Source organism: Xyrauchen texanus, chromosome 31 (genome assembly GCF_025860055.1).
Source record: "Xyrauchen texanus isolate HMW12.3.18 chromosome 31, RBS_HiC_50CHRs, whole genome shotgun sequence".
NCBI lineage: Eukaryota > Metazoa > Chordata > Actinopteri > Cypriniformes > Catostomidae > Xyrauchen > Xyrauchen texanus.
Window position 1 is genome coordinate 20953291 of NC_068306.1, and position 19758 is coordinate 20973048.

The 19758-nt window shown below is 40.2% G+C and overlaps 1 protein-coding gene across 2 annotated transcripts; it reads right to left on the reverse strand.

Annotated features, from left to right (window-relative positions):
- Nucleotides 1-235: 235 nt before the first annotated feature.
- LOC127624643 (lymphocyte cytosolic protein 2-like) lies at nucleotides 236-18679 on the reverse strand. 2 transcript variants are annotated; one of them, XM_052099455.1, is made up of 21 exons: nucleotides 18304-18679; nucleotides 18006-18068; nucleotides 17141-17187; nucleotides 15888-15959; nucleotides 15747-15784; nucleotides 15624-15667; nucleotides 9235-9406; nucleotides 8726-8841; nucleotides 8581-8626; nucleotides 7549-7614; nucleotides 7083-7111; nucleotides 6773-6792; nucleotides 5110-5250; nucleotides 2997-3021; nucleotides 2365-2377; nucleotides 2135-2228; nucleotides 1897-1937; nucleotides 1728-1795; nucleotides 1334-1408; nucleotides 1026-1175; nucleotides 236-906 (listed from the first exon to the last, which is right to left on the reverse strand). In XM_052099455.1, exons 1-21 carry the CDS (start codon nucleotides 18379-18381, stop codon nucleotides 781-783), a joined length of 1524 nt encoding a protein of 507 aa, XP_051955415.1. In that variant the 5' UTR covers nucleotides 18382-18679; the 3' UTR covers nucleotides 236-780. The 2 variants fall into 2 exon arrangements, with proteins under 2 accessions (XP_051955415.1, XP_051955414.1); XM_052099454.1 differs by having other exon boundaries at nucleotides 9223-9406.
- Between the last annotated feature and the right edge of the window lie 1079 nt (nucleotides 18680-19758).

Below are 19758 nucleotides of genomic sequence, written 5' to 3' on the forward strand. Positions count from 1 at the left end.
CTTCTGAGAACGAGTAAAATCATCGTGTAACTGATGATTAATGTAGCCATACTCTGACGTCGCATATGCCTGTCATGTAACCGAATCCACTTGTGTACACTGATGTTCTGCACGCATGATGGCAGTTTGACTGTCGTGAATGCATTGAAGGGAAACGTTGACCTTCATGTTCCCTTTAGAATGTGAGTCTTCAAATCCTTGCATGGGCAGGTGAACAGAAAGATATAGACATTCTACAATCTTTATTGCCTTGACAATAGGCTATACATTTAAGAGAGAAAGACATTATGACATGAACACAATAAATAATCATTTGACATTGCAATCGTGGAACAAGGTGGGAATAAAATACTTTCTTTTTGTTAACTGTAGCTCTCCATTTAATAGCTTTATTATAGTTTGAGGAATGCAGACATCTTTCAGAATATAAATATTGATCTATGCAATCTTGTTGTTGTTTTTTGTGTGTGCAATATATACATTTAATTTGTTAATATCTATTAAGTACCATGTAATGTGTGACCATGCATTCAAAAGCTTTACAAGTCTTTACAATTTTTTAAGTTTTGAATGGCATTGCAAGGTTTTAATTTTAAAAATGTCTCTGAGAGAGAAAAAAAGGAGGAGGAACAAGTAATTGATTCCATAATTTTCAATGACTGAATTTAATTAAACCACAGAATTAAAGATCTATCCCAGAGATCAGATCAATTTCTGAAAGTACTGGCTGAAGTCCAGTGATGTTGTCCTGTGGAGTCTAGACTGGGGTAGAATAAAGGTTTAATATCCAGCTGGGTAAATCAGAGCACACTGGTTCTGTTGGCTGGCCTCTCGGTTCTTAGCATCAATAAGAAGGAGTGGCATGTGTCTGTGTTGACTGATAATGTTGCAGATCCGTTCAAAAGTCTGTCAGAAACAATCAAGAGCATTATTAACTTTTAATGACAGTCATTTTGCATGTATACCTATAATGTTCTAGATGTAAACAATTTTATCAGTTAAAAAAACCCCAAGTGTTTAGATACCTCTGAGCCTTTTAGACCAGTGCCAAGCACAAAGCCATCTCTTTCTCTGCGTATCTGAATGTTGTAAACCTTTTCCTGGTACAGTACCACAAGTGTGTAGGGCTGGTTAGAGGAGCGATTTGAACTGTCTCGCACAAGGAATGCCCCATCCTAACAGAGGCCACATTTCAAATTAATAACTTAATTAAATTCAAAGCCAAGATTAAAAATGACATTTTTAGTCTATGAGTTCCTTGAAGTTTGCATAAGAATAAGAACACACTTATATCTGGCATATATGATGTGGTTAAATTGAACAGTGATCTCACCTTGTTTACTCTTCTCAGACAGCTCTCAGCCTCACCACGGGTGATCTTTCCAACATACCAAGCTGGATCCATGTCCTATAGATGGAAAAATTAAAAGATTTTCAAAATAGATATTAGGGGAAAAAATGGCTAATAGTTCCTTTTCATTTGTCTAAGAGAAAAAAAGATTATTTTTAACCATGATAATTGTTATGCCTTGAATCCAATTTAACCAACTATTAATATGAAAGATATTTTGTAAGAAAAAAACTTTTCTAACTGTAAAAACCTTTTTTTTTAACACTGTAAAAGAAATGCTCTCAAGCAGCTCCAAAGAAGAAATGTAGTTCAAGCATGCCTTCTGCTGGTTGCTTTAGTATAATTGTTTTAACACAGCTCAAGAATTTCAACATACCTGCTTGCTGCTCCCTGTGTCTGGTTGTGGCAGTGCTGCTCGTGGACTACTCCGTTGAGGAATCATTGCTTTTATTAAACAAAATAAATAATTTATTTAGTTAATTTATTGAATATAGAGTAAAAATGTTCAAACAAGTGTAATAATGAATGCAGGCTATGATGCTCACCATTCTGCAGTTCTGCTGGTAGTGATCGACTGGGAGTAACACTGTGAAAAATGAGGGGGTGGCAGATGGGGAATTACCATTATGAGAATATCTGCACCACAACTGATATCTTTACTGAATGTTGGGATTAATACAGCTAGTATAAATATATGAAAGGTTTTCAAATAGAGTTAAACAACATGCAACAATGCCCATGTTTTGCTGACACCAGTGTTCTCAAAGTCATCTGAATATGTACCTGTCTGTTTGAAAAGGCTGTCCATGTGTCCCTGGCGGTCTTGGTGATGGATTCCTGGCATGCAATGGAAAAGTGTTGGAGGTATGCCTGGCAGCTGTAAAAATCACAGTATATCAAAACATTCGATTCTTGTGGTTACGGCATATATTCAGCACGTTATTGATATTGCAGCTTATAACTGTTCTACCAAAATTACACCCAACTTGACCAAGAAAGAAACACTTGCTTACTGTCATCATGAAACTGTTGGGAGCAAAGAAAGAAAATAAAAGTGTGAGAGACTTTCTTTATTGCTGTGAGTATTTTATAATCACAGTTATACAAATGTAAATTTATACACAGGTTAAAGATAGATAGATAGACAGGCAGACAGACAGACTGATAGGTAGAGGAAAGACAGACACAGACAGATAGATAGATAGGTAGAAGACAGACAGACAGACAGATAGGTAGAGGAAAGACAGACACAGACAGATAGATAGATAGGTAGAAGACAGACAGACAGACAGATAGGTAGAGGAAAGACAGACACAGACAGATAGATAGATAGGTAGAAGACAGACAGACAGACAGACAGATAGATAGGTAGATGACAGACAGACAGATAGATAGATAGATAGACAGACAGACAGACAGACAGACAGACAGACAGACAGACAGACAGATAGATAGACAGACAGACAGACAGATAGATAGACAGATAGGTAGAGGAAAGACAGACACAGACAGATAGATAGATAGATAGATAGATAGATAGACAGACAGACAGACAGACAGACAGACAGACAGACAGACAGATAGATAGATAGGTAGAAGACAGACAGACAGACAGATAGATAGACAGACATCTTAGTATGACTACCTCATTTCTGTGATCAAGTTGATCTCTGTTTGAAATAAAGAAATACAGGTTACAGTTATGTGGTGTAAATGAAAATAAAACTGCAAGAGCACCTCTGACAACTGAAGTATGCTTGTTCATTGCACTATATCCCATGTGTTATTAGTAGGGCTGTCAACAGATATATATTTTTATTGAATTAATTATATATGTCGATTAATTAATCAAATTAATTAAAATTAATCACATAAGTATTTGCTGAGAAAGGCCCTCAAATAACAATAATTCAATATATAATGATTAAATCGTTATAAATAGTTATTAATTATAGACTATATTTATTATAAATATAGGCCTAATATATTTCGCAGTATATATAAGTAATTCTGATAAATAAAATGCATTACATTTTTGTGGCAGATGAGTAAAGCACTGATAAGACAATACAAAAATTGGATTTAGAAGGCAATCTATTATTTATTTCCATATTATTGAACATAAGACCTTCAGTGTTTACAATCCACAGCAATCCATTCTGCTTTGCCATTTTCACTTACTGCCCCCTGCTGAAATCAGGTGCTACTTTAAGCTTGAATTGCACCGAAGGTAGGAATATTCCTTATTACGGTCCATCCGGAAATGTGAATAATTGCTTTATTATTATTAATTTTTTTTTTTACGTGTTATCAGGGACTAAAAAAGAAAGGTTTTTAATTTCTGTTTGTTCAGAGAATAAACTGTATTGTTTTTTAGGTTGGACTATGCCTCTTTCACACATTCTTTCCACGGTTGAAAAGAAATAAAAGAACGGTAATCAAAAAACGTTTAAAAATGTGTGTGTGTTTTTTTTTTTTTTTTATATGACAGTACTCTGTGCTAAGGGTGGGTGAAATACCAGCTGCAATGTTGCCAGATCTCGCAGGAGAAACAAGAGTCCTGGTCTACAAAAACAAGCCCAAAATAAGGCAAGTGTCTCACATTTATTTGCATAGAAGTCATAAAAGCATACAGTTAATTCATGTTAATAAGCAAGTATAATTTTAATTACAGATCTGCTTCGCAGTCAAAACCTGACAGCATCAAATCTGTATGAATGCATCATATCTAATTGTAATTCATTGAAGTATTGGAAACAACTGAGAAATTTCCTTTTTAACTCTAATAATGTTTTCCTTGTATCTGGATTAACCATGAATCTATATGTAATAATTATATTAAGTTGTTAAAAAGGGGCAATTAGGCAAAGAAATATGTAAGGCAGCAGTTGAATGAAATTAACCTGTTATAACTGGGTTAGAGCATTTAAAAAATATTATTCACTCCAGAACAATTGAAAATGAATTTTTCCACATTTTTGGTTATGTTCTGCAAACAAATTCATTCATTTTTTGTTTTAGTTTTAGTTGGGTTCCAAGCATTTTTAGTCCCTGCACGTTATTTTTTATATAAAAAAATCCCATTGAAATATCACATTAAAGGGTTAGTTCACCCAGATATGAAAATTATCTCATCATTTACTCACCCTCATGATATTCCAGGTGTGTATGACTTTCTTTCTTCAGCAAAACACATTTGAAGAAAAATAGAAAAATATCTCAGCTCAGTAGGTCCTTATAATGCAAGTGAATGGAGATCAGACACTTTGAATCTCCGACATCACAGACAGTCAGCATAAACATCATCCATATGACTCCAGCGATTAATGTCTTCTAAAGTGATATGATCGCTTTGGTGCAAAAAAGATGAATATTTCAGTACTTTTAACTATAAACCACTTCCACTTCCAGTCAGCATCAGTATGTGTGCGTGACGTAAACGCATTGGCATGTAAGACACCTGAGAACAGACACATGTGCAACACACCCGGAAGAGCAGCACTGTTTACCACCGAGTAGGAGGATCACCATCCACTTGCATTTTAAGGACCTACAGAGCTGAGCTATCTTTCTATTTTTCTTCAAATGTGTTCTGCAGAAGAAGAAAGTCATACACACCTGGGAAATCATGAGAGTGAGTAAATTATGAGATCATTTTCATTTTTAGGTGAACAATCCCTTTAAATTGACAGCCCTAGTTATATGGTATGCCTGACTGACCCCAAGTTGTCTCCGATTAATAAAGTTGTGTTGCTAACCGGTTTTGAGAGTAGCCTGGATTAACAGAGGAGGCGCTCCTCCGCACACCAGAAGGAGGAAGTGAGGGTTTGGGTATTCGCTTTGGGTCTCCTGGCATCTCCACTGCCAATGCAGGCAGTCTGAGAGGAGCAGCACTGTTGCTATAGGATAAAAGCATTTTAGCTGTTTGTTTTACAGAGACAAATCTAGCTAGAAAAGAAAGAAACTTAAATTATGCCTCTACAGTGCATGTATTTTATGTATGCAAATGTCATTTGAATTGTGAGAGTGCTATAAAATAAAACCAAGCCCATTAGGGAAATTTAATCCTACAAAGACTAAATTGCCATACTAAATACTATCAACGTACTAAAGCTCACACTTTGTCATGTGCATATGCAGGGTTGGGAGAGTTACTTTTGAAATGTATTCCACTACAGATTACAGAATACATGCTGTAAAATGTAATTTGTAATGTATTCTGTTAGATTACTCAAGGTCAGTAACGTATTCTAAATACTTTGGATTACTTCTTCAACACTGGTAGATTTTTTTCACTTGTTTTGACTATAAAAACTGCCAGTACAGTAAGACAAAATACACATGTTAAAAATACATTCTCTAAAAAAACCTAAATAGTGTTATTTCTAAAACAATATAAATCAAATGTATATTGTTTTAAGGATTTTTAGATATTTTTACAGGAAAACAATAAAAAAATTATTATCAAGAATACTATTTTTGCCCAAATATCAAATGTCTTACTAGAAAAAATAAATTATGATTCATATGAAAAAATGTGATCGTGTCTGGTATCATGTGCATGTAAAATGGCTAGAAATAGCATTTTAGCTTAGCGTGAAGCTGACAATTTACACAAGGTTTATTTCTATTTCTTCTGCTCCAAACTTACTTCAAACTTACTTTTATATCTGCTCGTGTGAATGTAACACATTATATAAGAAAGTGTTTCATCGCTGTTCAAATACACTTTGGATCGCATCATTTATACGTATAAATGTTTTCCATCTGAAAGGACTAAATATTAAATGAAACAAATGACAATAAAATGCAATGTAATCTCTTCAGTAATCAAAATACTTTTTGAATGTAACTGTATTCTAATTACCAATGATTTCAATTGTAATTGTAGTGGAATACAGTTACTTATATTTTGTATTTTAAATACGTAATCCCGTTACATGTATTCCATTTCTCCCCAACCCTGTGCATATGCCAAATCTTAGACCAAAGCAGACCACAAACTAACTACACCTCACACTTTAAATGACAGAATAGCTCACAGCATAGCAAATGTTCAGATTTCACATCAGCCATGGACATTGTGATTTACAATGCAATTTATTCCAAAAATTCTATTAGACCATCTTTTATCTCCAGTGTGAGTTCTGATGCATCTTTTTTTCTGTTATATTGAATACTAAAGCAGCATGTTTCAAACACTGCATCAGTGGATAAGTCAATTTAGACTAAATCAGGCAGAGTAGGTTATAGTGTAACATATGTTCAAATAGCACATACATGCTATACAAATTATAGCTCAATACCAGCAGAGAGGACCAACTATGCTCTGTTCTCTCTTGCCCACTGAGCGATACATTGGAGTATTACATCAAACTAATTTATATCTGCAAAGGATGAAAACGAAATAAATAACTGTACCTTTTTGGTAGTTGAGAAACCTGCAGGAAGAAGGAATAAATATTAGAATTTCAAATGGATAGACCAAATACTAGAAACCAGGTCATTTATAGGTCTAGGATATAAGCATCTTTGGACTATGTATGGATTTCTGTAAGAAGGTTTAATGATCTATGCCTCAGTAAACAACAAATACGCTGTTTTCTAATTCTGTGCTAACTACTGTTTGGGAAATGCAGAGAAAACTGGGTGAAGTGAAAAGTGATATACAAAACAATTTTTGTTTACTGAAATTGCTTAAGCACATATACACAGGATGAAAGAAACTTACCCTGTCAAGTGAGTTACTGACTCTTACACCTGTAAAGACACAAAAGTGTAAAGAACAAGACTGACAAAACACAACCACAAGAGTTCCCTTTGCAAACCACGTAATGCATCCATTTTTGAGGGGTTACCAGTGATACCTGGTGCCCTAGCTGTGAGAAGACATGATGATCAAAATAAAAATAAAAACACTTTTTAACAATTTAGTTGTTCAATACAATTTTACAATATTAGATGTATCTGTCAAGTGAATATGCTTTTGCATAGCAGGAAAGTGGATCCGTGTTCAAATCCCAATTTAACGTCATTTAAATAAATACACCAAGCATAATTGCAACTGACTGTCAGTGATCAGAATATCTCAATTTAAATGGGTATGATGCTTTTGATCAAATTTACCAAGGTCACTCAGAAAGTGCATTTAGAAATAACAGTGTGACTGCAACCACTGTTGAAATGAAACAAGGTACCAGCTACAGGTGAGGGATGGCTCCTGTCCAGCACTCCTGGCTTTTTACTGCGGTCCACACGAGGTGCTATAAGAGCAAGAGACAGTAGTGAGGAATAAAGAGCATATAAAGGGGTATAAATTGAACAACATCATAGACAGTGCAAACACATAAAACATTGTCTTAATCAGAATTTTTGTATTTTAATTCAGTAAAAAATATTCTTAAAACCAATCATTTTTGGAGAAACAAAATTAGCCAAGATAGACTTGCTTGCAGAGCATTATATAGATTATATATTTTTTTAAAACTTTTTACTGCATTAGCAAATTGATAGTTTAAATCTATTAAGTATACATCTAAAAGCTTAAATCAAGAAAAATACTTTTTTGCATATTGGGTAGAAAAAGAGTTAGTTCACACCAAAATGAAAATTATCCCATAATTTGCTAATTTGCTTGGATTGAGATCCATCCTAGTTGTATAGACTTTCTTCTTTCAGCCAAACACAATTGGAGATATATATAAAAAATATCCTGGCTCTTCCAAGCTTTATAATGGGAGTGAATGGTACCTTAGATTTTGAAGCCCAAAAAAGCACATCCATCCATCAAAACAGTAATCTATACAGCTCCAGGGGGTTAATAAAGGCCTTTTGAAGTGAAGTGATGCATTTTTGTAAGAAAAATGTCCATATTTATAACTTTATAAACTATAATCACTTACTTCCGGTAACGGCCGTCTGCACGTTTACGAGAGAGTCGAGTTCCGGCATATGATGGAGGCGTAGCATAAGCTCCGGTGAGAAGTGACGAAAGCAGAAGTGCAGAGGGTAGAGGAAGCCATTAACCCACCTGGAGCTGTATGGATTACTTTTTTGATGGATGAATGGATGTGCTTTTTTGGGCTTCAAAATCTTAGGTACCATTCACTCCCATTATATAGCTTGATAGAGCCAGGATATTTTTTTATATAACTCTGATTGTGTTTGGCTGAAAGAAGAAAGTCTATTTATTTTTATTTTTGTATTTTTTGCAGAACAAACATTCTTACCAGGGTTTTTTTGGGGGGCTTGCTCTTCTCTTGGATGTAGTCCAACCTACAGAATTCAAAATAGCCTGTTATGAAATAGAAGATTCAAAAAGATATATAAAAGTCAAAGAGGGACACATACTGTTTGGAAGTATGAAGAACTCACACTTGGCCTCTTTACAAGAGGAAGAGAAGCGCTAGGACCAGGGCCATGGCCAGGTCCAGGACGCTCTGGAGGCACAGGAGGTTGGCTCCTGTTCACGCCACGGCTACGATTATTATCTGATAAAGCAAGTAATCAATATTCAATAACAATCAAACTTATTAATAGTACTCAATATGACTTATCCAACACAGAAAGAGCATATGTCTGTAGGATTTATAACATTACAGCAGTAGTTCAAGGTTCTCAGTTTTTTTCTATACAAATTTAAGGGACCAAATTGAAAATAACATGGTTGTATAATGCACAGTAAAGGTCTGCATCACCTCAGTACATGGTAAGACAACTTTTGGCATTTCATTTAAATGTGAAATGCAGCCACTCATATGTTTTGATATTTAATGTATGGCTTTTGCAGGCCCTTTGGAAGTTTGCTAAGGCCCCTTGTTGAGAACCATTGAATTACAGAGTAGAAAAGGATCGTGCACAGTTCTGTGTACCAATATATTCACTGTTTTCTATGGGTTTAGCAGGACAGATCTGGGGCATGTCATCAGAAGGCTCGATTGGTGGTGGCTCATAGTTATTGTCACTGTCCGATCCCTCCTGTGGAGACTCATAATCTCCACCGCTAGCTTCGCCTTCGCCATTTGAATCAGGATTCTCGTAATCATCCTCACTGTCCTTCATAATCAAAGAACAGATGCATTGGGCCAATCACAAATGATGCTGGACACTTGAAAGCAGTTCAAGACTTGATTTAAAGGGATAGCTCATCTAGAAATTTGAATTCTGCCATCATTTCTCATTGTCATGTCTTTCGAAACCGTTTTACTTTCTTTATTCCGTGGAACACAAACGACTCGGTTACTAACGTAATCTCGGTTCCCTGAGAGGAGGGAACGAGTACTGCCTAAGTAGCTTACGCTATGGGAAAACTCAGTTTCTCGAGAAATATTGAAGTCTTTATGTAAAACGCATTGCAGCTGCACAGCAGACAGCAATGAGCGAGGCAGCTCGGTCATTGGCTGTGCTGCGGCAACTTGCTCGAACCAATGACGGGGCGACTCTGAACGCGCAACCAATGAGCGGCCAGCGCTCAGGCTCAGAGCCCGCCAAGATGGGCGTGGCTAAGGCTATATATTAGGCGCCCCGTCATGAGAGTTCTTTAGGTTCAATCGACTGAAGCGACCGACCAAGCACAAGTACGGCAGCTTACGCAATACTCGTTCCCTCCTCTCAGGGAACTGAGGTTACGCCAGCAACCGAGTCGTTCCCTCTCGAGAGGTCTCTCCTATTGCGTAAGTAGCTTACGCTATGGGAACACCATGCAAAACGCTGTGCGTGCTGACTTCGCTCTATAAAGCCAGAGGCAGATGCCTGAGCCTTAAAGCAAAGTGATTATTCAACGAGCCGGCCAACGGCGAGCTATATAATGGGATAATACAGAGCACCTTTGCCCCAAGGTGGCCCATGGTGGGGCTCATTGTAAAAACACAAGCACATATCTTATGTACTGATTTTTCTATTTACTGATATGCATAAAAACCCTCTAAGTCAGTCAGAGACGGACCTTATAAGGGAGGAGATAATGCTCAGCATATACGTACTCCAGTCCATACTACAGTCAGGCTGATAGAATGTTGGAATGCAATGAGGGGACCTGTAGGTTATAAAACCTGATAAATGTCGAAGGCGAGGCCCAGCCTGCCGCCGCACAAATATCCTCAATGGGTATCCCACTCGACCACGCCCACGAGGAGGCCATGCTCCTCATAGAGTGAGCTCTGACGCCTAAGGGGCATTGAAGGCCCTTGGCTTCATAAGCCAGCGCTATAGCATCTACTATCCAGCTGATATTCTTTGCTTTGAAACTGCGAGACCTTAGTGCGGCCGCCAAAGCATCACGAATAATTGTTCCGTCTGTCTGAACGAGGCAGAACGTTCCAAGTATACTCTGAGCCCTGACCGGGCAGAGTAAATTAGCGTCGCTTTAGTCTGCTGGAGACGATAAGCTGCCAGAAGATATCACCTGTACTCTGAAGGGTGTGGAGAGCACTTTAGGAATATACCCGTGCTTTGGCCTAAGGACAACTCTGCAGTCGTTAGGTCCAAATCCAGGCAAGCAGCTTGATGACAGCGCTGCAGGTACGCCCACTCTCTTGACTGAGGCGAGTGCCAGCAAGAGCGCAGTTTTGAGCGAGAGCTGTTTAAGGTGCACGGTTCGGAGAGGTTCGAACGGGGCACTCTTGAGTGCGTCCAGGACCGTGGCCAGGTCCCAGATCGGTACCGAGGGGGCGAGGAGGGTTCATCCTCCTAGCGCCTCTTAGGAAACGAATGATTAGGTCGTTTTTCCCTAATGAGCATTCTTTATCAGGATTGTGTGACGCTGCTATGGCAGCCACATAGACTTTGAGCGTGGAGGGTGTGCGGCCCGCCTCCAGCAGCTCTTGCAAAAAGGCGAGTACACTTGGTATCTCGCACGATTTGGGGTTCAAGCTCTTGGTATCACACCAGTCACTGAACACTTTCCACTTTTGGGCATATAAGCGCCTCGTAGAGGTGATCAACCTCAGAGAACCATCAACCTCAGTGATGGTTCTCAACACTCCGCTGGGGAGGTTCTCTGGAACCCGTTGAGGGGCCATGCATGAAGGGCCCACAGATCGGGGCGGGGATGAAGAATCATCCCGTTGGCCTGCCTGAGGAGGTCCAGCCTCAACTGAATCGGCCATGGGGCAGATTGCATCATCTGCATTAGTTCTGGAAACCACGTCTGGTTCTTCCAGAGTGGGGCTTCCAGGAGCACTGCACATTTCACCTCCCTGATCCGACTGATGACCTGAAGTAGCATCGCGATCGGGGGAAAAGCATACAAGGGGCGGCTCGGCCAGACTTGGGCGAGCGCGTCCGTGCTCTTTGAGAAGAAAAGAGGGCAGTGTGCATTTTCCCTGGAGGCGAAGAGGTCGACCTCTGCCTCGCCAAAGGTTCGCCATAACCACTGAACCGTCAGGGGGTGGAGAGACCATTCTCCTGGGAGCATGTCCGCTCCCTGGTTCAGGACGCCTGGCACATGCGCTGCTCTCAGAGGTTGTGCTGTGACCATAAGATGAGCTCCCTGGCCATAGAGTGCAGGGAGCTCGACCTGAGTCCACCCTGGCGATTTATATTCGATACTACCGTCATGTTGTCCGTTCGGACCAGGACGTGTTCGTTTTTCAGGTACGGAAGCAGGGCTATGAGAGCCAAGGCGACCGCTTTCATTTCCAGACAGTTTATATGTAGGCGCTTTTCCGGGTTTGACCAAAAACCGGAGACAGGCCTGCCCTCGTAAAGGGCCCCCCATCCTATTTTGGAGGCATCTGACGTGATCATTTTTCTCCGTGTGTTCACGCCCAGACTCACGCCAGTTTGATACCAGTCGACGGCCTTCCAGGGCGTCAGGGCTTTTATACAGCCGTGATTCGCTCTGATTAAAAAGTGGCCCGAGCGCCACGCGTGAGTGGGGACACGGCTCTTGAGCCAGCGTTGGAGAGGACGCATGTGCAACAATCCTAGCTGGAGTACAACTGATGCCGAGGCCAAGAGACTGAGCATCCTTTGAAATCGTTTGACGGGGCGCGCGCGCCCGCTCTGAATGATGTTGCAAGGCGCCGAATAGCGAGCGCGCCATCTGATGAGAGGCGTGCCGTCATCTGCACTGAGTCTAGCACTATACCCAGAAAAGAGATATTCTGGCTGGGGCATAGCACGCTCTTTGCAAAATTGATTCTCAGACCCAGGCATTCTAGATGGCTGATAATCCAAGATCTGTGCGTCGTTAACTGACTCTCTGATTGTGCTAGGATTAGCCAATCGTCGAGGTAATTCAGTATTCGCACTCCCCGCTGTCTAAGGGGGGAAAGTGCTGCATCCATACATTTCGTGAATGTACGGGGGGCCAATGATAGGCCGAATGGTAGTACTGTGTACTGGTATGACTGTCCCTCGAGCTGAATCTCAGAAATGGCCTGTGATGAGGCGCTATCGAATGTGAAAGTAAGCGTCTTTCAAATCCACTGATAGAAACCAATCCCGGGGCGAACTTGCACGAGGATATGTTTGGTCGTTAACATTCTGAACGAGCGAATCATTAAAGCTTTGTTCAGATGTCTGAGATCTAGGATGGGGCGGAGGCCACCGTCCTTTTCGGACGAGAAAGTAGCGGCTGTAAAAACCCGCCTAGCTCATAGAGGGAGGAACAGTTTCTATAGAGCCCTTCTCTATCAGTTTGAGCACCTCGGTGCATAGAACATGTGAAACATCTTTCCTCACTTTCGTCTCGACCACCGCTGAAAAGCGGGGTGGTCTGCGAGCGAATTGAAGCGAGTAACCGTGTTTTATTATGTTCAAAACCCATTTCGGCATGTCGGGGATTATTTCCCAGAATTTTGCTCGCACAGATATGGGCTGAATGCTGGCTGGGGGCGTGTCGCAGTGAGGTATGGGCCCTGCCGGCGAATTGCCTTGTGCTAATACTGAGCTTACAGCTCTCAGAGGTGCGGGAGCGCGCTGAGCAGCTTTGTTGAGTGCCGAGTGCAGGGGTGCGTGTGAGATTACAGGCACGCGCGCTATCTCCGTAATGCTCGCAGCATGAACTGGAGAAATGTTTGAAACTTTATAGATAGTGTTTACGGGTGGGGGTGCATACATTGTAATAGGCATGCGCGCCACTTTCATAAAGCTTCCCGTTCTTAGCGGGGAGTTTCTTGGCTCGCGGCATGAGCCAGAGAACTGTTTGAAACTGTATGGGCAGCGCGCTTATGGGTGGGGGTGCATATACCGTAGTAGGCACGCGGCGCCATTTTCATAAAGCCTCCCGCTCGCGGTGGGGGGTTTTTGGGCATGCATACAGTGTTTGTGTGTAGGGGTGCATGCATGACAGCAGGCACGCGTGCTACCTTTATAGTATTTCCCGCTTTTACTGAGGAAGTGTTTATAACTGTGGGAACAGTGCTTGTGTGTAGTGGTGCATACATGACAATAGGCACACGATCCACATTTATGGGGCGTCCAGCTTGAGCTGGGGAAGTATTCGGCACTGTTTGGACAGTATTGATATGTGGGAATGCGCACTTTAGTGTGGACACGTGACCCCTTAGTGACACAGGCAGAAAATGACTCTTTTTGTGATTTCTGTGTGTTGCCGTTAAAACGGCGTTTGATTGCAGGTGAGCGAGTTCTGTGACTGGCCCATTGACTGCTGTACAGACATTTCCAGCCGCCTGTGAGGGGACTGGGTAATGCCTTGCAGGAACCACTCGTCCAGCCGGCTGTGGGCGGGTTCTTCCGGAGAAGACCAGTCGAGCCCGAGGTCTTCCACGGCTTTGGACAGGATGCGGACGATCTCTGAGTCCATGCTGGTGCCCCTGCTCGTGTCCGCTAATGTCAACGGCGCGGGGTCGAAGGCCGAGCCCGGCCAGTCGTCGGATGCAGCGTCAATGGAAAGGCTGTCATCCTTTTCACCGTTGTCCCCTGACGCGCCGAACGAGACGAGACCCACCGCTCCGGAGGGGTGCTGGTCTGCCTGCGTGAATTGAACTGGCGGCAGGGATTCCTCGGGTGGTGGTGAAGCCACGCAAGAAAAAGCCCTCCGCTCACGGAGGCCGCCAGAGCACGCGGACTTCAGTGACGTCACGCCGGGCCAGTCCCCGCGCTCTGGCGGCCTCCGTGAGCGGCGGGCTTTTTCTTGCGTGGCTCGAACAGAGGGGATGGCAGCACGGTGGTAGCAGGCTCATTCGCAGCGAAGGCGGCAAAGCGAGCGCGCAGCTCGGTGAGGCCCAGGGAGTCACATTCGGGGCATCCGCCTCGAGTGAGAGCAGCTTCTGCGTGGTCAGGTCCCAGGCAGCGAGCGCAGAAAATGTGACGGTCCCCGTCAGGAAGAGGGCCTCTGCACGAGGCGCAGGTCGAAGGCATTTGAAACAACGCCTCGAATTTGCTCTTTTACTAAAAAAAAAAAAAAGCGACAAAAAAGCGTCGCAGAGGCGAACACTTGCAAAGTAGCTTAGTAAAAGGATATCAAGGTGATGCGCGCCGGATGGCGTAGCAGAAGGCTTTGAAGGCGGCTGAAGGCGCCGGCGTCCTCGTATCAGTCCTGCAGTAGGCTTGTCGACGGTGGGCGAAAAGACTCCAATAATCCGGAGGATCCAGTGAAGAGAAGGTCTTTGCTGAAGGAGATTAAATCTAAAGAACTCTCATGACGGGGTGCCTAATATATAGCCTTAGCCACGCCCATCTTGGCGGGCTCTGAGCGCGCGAGCACGAAGCGCGCTCATTGGTTGCGCGTTCAGAGCCCCTTCATTGGTTCGAGCAAGTTGCCGCAGCACAGCCAATGACCGAGCTGCCTCGCTCATTGCTGTCTGCTGTGCAGCTGCAATGAGTTTTACATAAAGACTTCAATATTTCTCGAGAAACTGAGTTTTCCCATAGCGTAAGCTACTTACGCAATAGGAGAGACCTCTCGAGAGGGAAAGTAAGTATTAATAGCTGAATGTCAAAGCTGCACTTGTCCATACAATAAAAGTGAATGGAGACCACAGCTGTCAAGCAAGATTTTCAATGAATAACTATTTAATTTGGGCCTGTTCCTCACACAAAACTGTTGTATGGCTTAAGGAGACTTGGAATATAGCGCATAAGTCATATGAACAACTTTAACAGTGCCTTTTTTGCCTTTTGGATCTTGACAGTCCCTTGTCCACTTTATCTATATGAAAGAGAGCAGATTGAAATTCCGATAACTTCTCCATGGGTGTTACATGGATTATAGAAAGTCATACAGGTTTGGAAAAACACAAGTGTGAGTAAATTATGACAGAATTTTCATTTTGGGTTGAACTATCCCTTTATGAGAAAGACTTACAAACTCCTCAGAGTCCCATGCTTGTTCCGCATGGTCAACTGAAACTAGAAAGAAGAGAGAATTTTAAGACAATAAATTTAATAAAAATGTTGTGTTATGTTTATAACTTTATATCATCTGAACCTGGTGGTTGTGGATAGTTGGGGACTGGTTGTGATGGCCTGTTACAAAAACATTAGTTATCTGATTACAGTAGTTATAAGTCTCAGATATAATAGAGTATTAATGATGTATACATGTATAATTATATTAACATGTACTTGCCTTATTGTTGGAATTGGTGGAAAGAATCTCTTCTTTTCTTTGTTGATTTCTTGACAAATCTTGGAGATAAGTCTAAAGGGAAACCTCAAATCCTCAAAACTCAACAAGCTTTTGTGGCATGTTTTTAATTAGTAGGTGTTAAAGACTAAGTATAGCTACTTGGTCTAAGGGAACATCACATCATTGCAACAGAATCATCATCATTGCTGTTTGTACAAGCTGAGGTTTCAGCTCAGGCAGGATGTGGTAACTGAAACAATTTTCTGACCCTTATCCTGTGTACCTGACACTGCTCAACATCAAACTAACAGCAATTACCTTACAACGACATTACAAAATCACAATCACACATCTCATGCCAGATATTGTTTTGGGAAAAATCAATGAAATAGTCTGCATTTTTGTGTAATTTATGTGTGGGGGGTTTCAACCATTTCACATCATACATGCACTACAAAAAAGCTTCCGCATCAGTGCAATGGTTCCTGCCATATCTGCCCGTCTTGGTTTATCTTTCCTGTGCAGTGTTTCCTCTTAATGCCACACTGTCATCTATGATGTTCTTGCACATTTCTACCTGGTTTGTACTCTTTTAGTAGGTAGAGCAATATAGATACATTTATTTAAAATCATTTGGAAGTGTTTGGTGAAAAATTGAAAAGTTTGTCTTTGAATACTGTGGATATGATACATTATTCTGCACTTTATTCTTATTAAATAAAGCTGTTTACATCTGTCCTTTGTTTTACATAAAACATTTGTTCACTCCAAACTGAAAAGGCACAATGGGAGCCTCAGTCACCATTCACTTTCATTGCATTTTATTGGAATGGTGACTCAGGCTGCCATTTTGCCTTGCAGCTCATTTTGTGTTCTAAAGAATAAAGAAAATACGAGGTTAAAACAACATAAGGGTGAGTTAATGATGACAGACTTATCACTTTGGGGTGAACTATCCCTTTAACATGCTTAATTTACTTCAGTGCCAAGAGTATAGCAACAAGCTTAATAACCTATTCACTAAATATAGGCACATTTACATTTACATTTATGCATTTTGCAGATGCTTTTATCCAAAGCGACTTACTTTGACAATTACAGGGACAATTCCCTGGAGCAACATGGAGTTAAGTGCCTTGCTCAAGGACACAATGTGGGGATCGAACCAGCGACCTTCTGATTAACAGTTATGTGCTTTAGCCTACTATGCCACCACCACTCCCATAGGCACAAAATATACAAGCAGTACTTACGGTGCATGAAGCTTCGGGAACTTTTGAATGTCATTTTCGGACATACTCTACAAAAATGAACAAATTAAAACTATTTACACAGACTTGAACACAGTCATTATTTATGACCATAGTTTAAATTAATTTAATTATGTAGGGGAGACCAGGGCTAGTTGTCACATTTCTTACTACAGTGAATATAATGGTAGATTCATTTCTGACAGTCTACGTTCTTTGATGTCTTGGCTGGAATTATTTTTTATTTATTTTTTTAGCTTTACCACTGTTATCCCTCCAAAAAAAGGCTTTTCAGCTAAATTTAAACAGGAAAACAATTATGAAACACAAAACAATGCATTAAATTGCTAAATTTTAAAAGGTAAAAATGATCAAACAATTGTTTTGGAGGGTAAAATTCACAAGAAATATTTTATTTTAACAGGGTTTAGAAACTTGGTGTTTCAAACCTAGTAATTGGATATTTGACTCAAAACCTTACTGACGTATATCCCTTATGACAACTTCCCATATGATAACTAGACACAGCCCCCATATATATCACTTTTATCGTTTTATGATCTACAGTGTCTCTGACTCCGACATTCTAACATTTTGTGGGAGTTTCATTTTTTAGCAACAGCACTTCCTCATTTTTATTTTTATAATAATGCCACAATTAATCCTTTACCATCTATTTTGTAAAGGGACATTTTGTCCTCTCCCACAGCCCATGACAAAAATGACTATATTTATAAAGACTAAGTTCCAAATTTCAAAGGCTACATATCTGCAGATAAACCCATTAACAAAAAAACATAGCATGATTTAATACATTATTTGATAAACTGTGGCATTTGACTGACAAAATGTTTCCAATGGTACATACCAGGAATCGTTGTCCATTTATGTTAAATCGTGCAACAACCTTATCACATCCAGTTAGATTCCTCTAATGATAATAAAAAAAAATAACAAAAAAGGTCAGTAAGATATGTATGGAATAACAAATATGAATAGAACAAAATATGAATGGTTCTTTTTTTTTTTTTTGGCTAGATGATTCAATAGTTCTACTTCATAACAAAGCCTCTCAGTAACCATTGTTTTAAACTGTACCAAACTGAGATCTGTGTTGAAAATATCAAGAAAGTTACATTTGTAGATGGAAAGAGAAAGCAACTTACTCTCTTCAGAAACTCAGCTAACCGATGTGAATCCCAACCCATAACCTCCGATTTGGATGGAATACAATCAAAACTCATTGTTGACCGGTCTTAAATATGAGTAAAAAAAATCCAGATATGCTCAAGCACTGAAAAACTGCTGCGTCTCTAGCAGTGAGCTAACAGTGTGCCAGACATCATGGCATGAGATCACAAGGAGACAGACAGACAGATTTAGAAAAAACTAACAGAAAATGGTGTTGTTTGGTTTAGAAAGATTATATATATATATATATATATATAGAGAGAGAGAGAGAGAGAGAGAGAGAGAGAGAGAGAGCAAAACAAAACTTTATCAAGTTAGTGAATTATTGGTAAATAATAAGCAAGCAAGAAAGAAGACTAGAGAGACAAAAAAAAAAAAAAAAAAAAAATTCACAGAAGGAAATAAATAAAAATTAGATGACAGGAATTATCTTTCAAATAAGAAAAAAAGGAGAGATACTGATATGCAAAGATTACATACAGTAAATGCTAACACAACATTTAAAAACTAAGAAACCAACAACCGTATTTGTCAGAGAGCACTTTGAAAAGAATGACATTCACTTCCCCAAAGACTTCCTGTTAATGATTGTTGTGACAACTAGGGGAAGTACAGCCCCTTTATGGAAAAAATAAGTTATTATTTCATAACATCAATAAAAGTGTATAGATTATTTCAACTTCACCCACCTCTGGTTGATGTATAGATTTGAACATCAAAATATCTCTTGAAACTTGAATCTCTTGAAGTGCTTCCTAATAACAGGAGCTCTTGATAGTATTAGGCGAAATAACAAACAATTGCAAATCTAAAAACATAGTTGTTCATTTGGCCTCATTAGCAGAATCTTGCCAATTCCAAAAGTCATGTGATCCTAAAGGGCTTTTTGATTTTTGCTCCCTGGATTTTTATTACGTTACATTATTAAAACAATAAAAAACATGAAAAAAATGTTGAACACAACCTTGCCAAGAGCTAAACTTAGTTTGGTATGTTAATGTCAGCGTTTCACGTAAACTTTTTGAAATCATCCTCCTTTCTTATTGCTGCTGCTAATGGTTCCATGGCAAGACAGAACAATTATGGGGAAAGAGGGCAACCCTGCCAGGTGCCCCTTAAAGAGAAAAATAATCTGAAATGAATCAATTCATTAGTACCACCTCTACCACGTGTCTATTAAGTAACTTAATCCAACCAATAAAAGTATTTACGAACCCGTACATTTCCAAAATCTTAAAAAGATAATCCGAGTGGGATTTTGATATGGCAGCGACTGGAGTCTGATCCGGCCATGGTTGGTAGAAGCTTTCCATTCTTTAATGACTTTAATGATAACTTCTAGCAAAAGTGGAGCCAATTCTGTAGCATAACTCCTGCGGTGCGTATTTTTTTTCCGTACCCATGTTAACAGGTTAGAGCTTTTACACTGC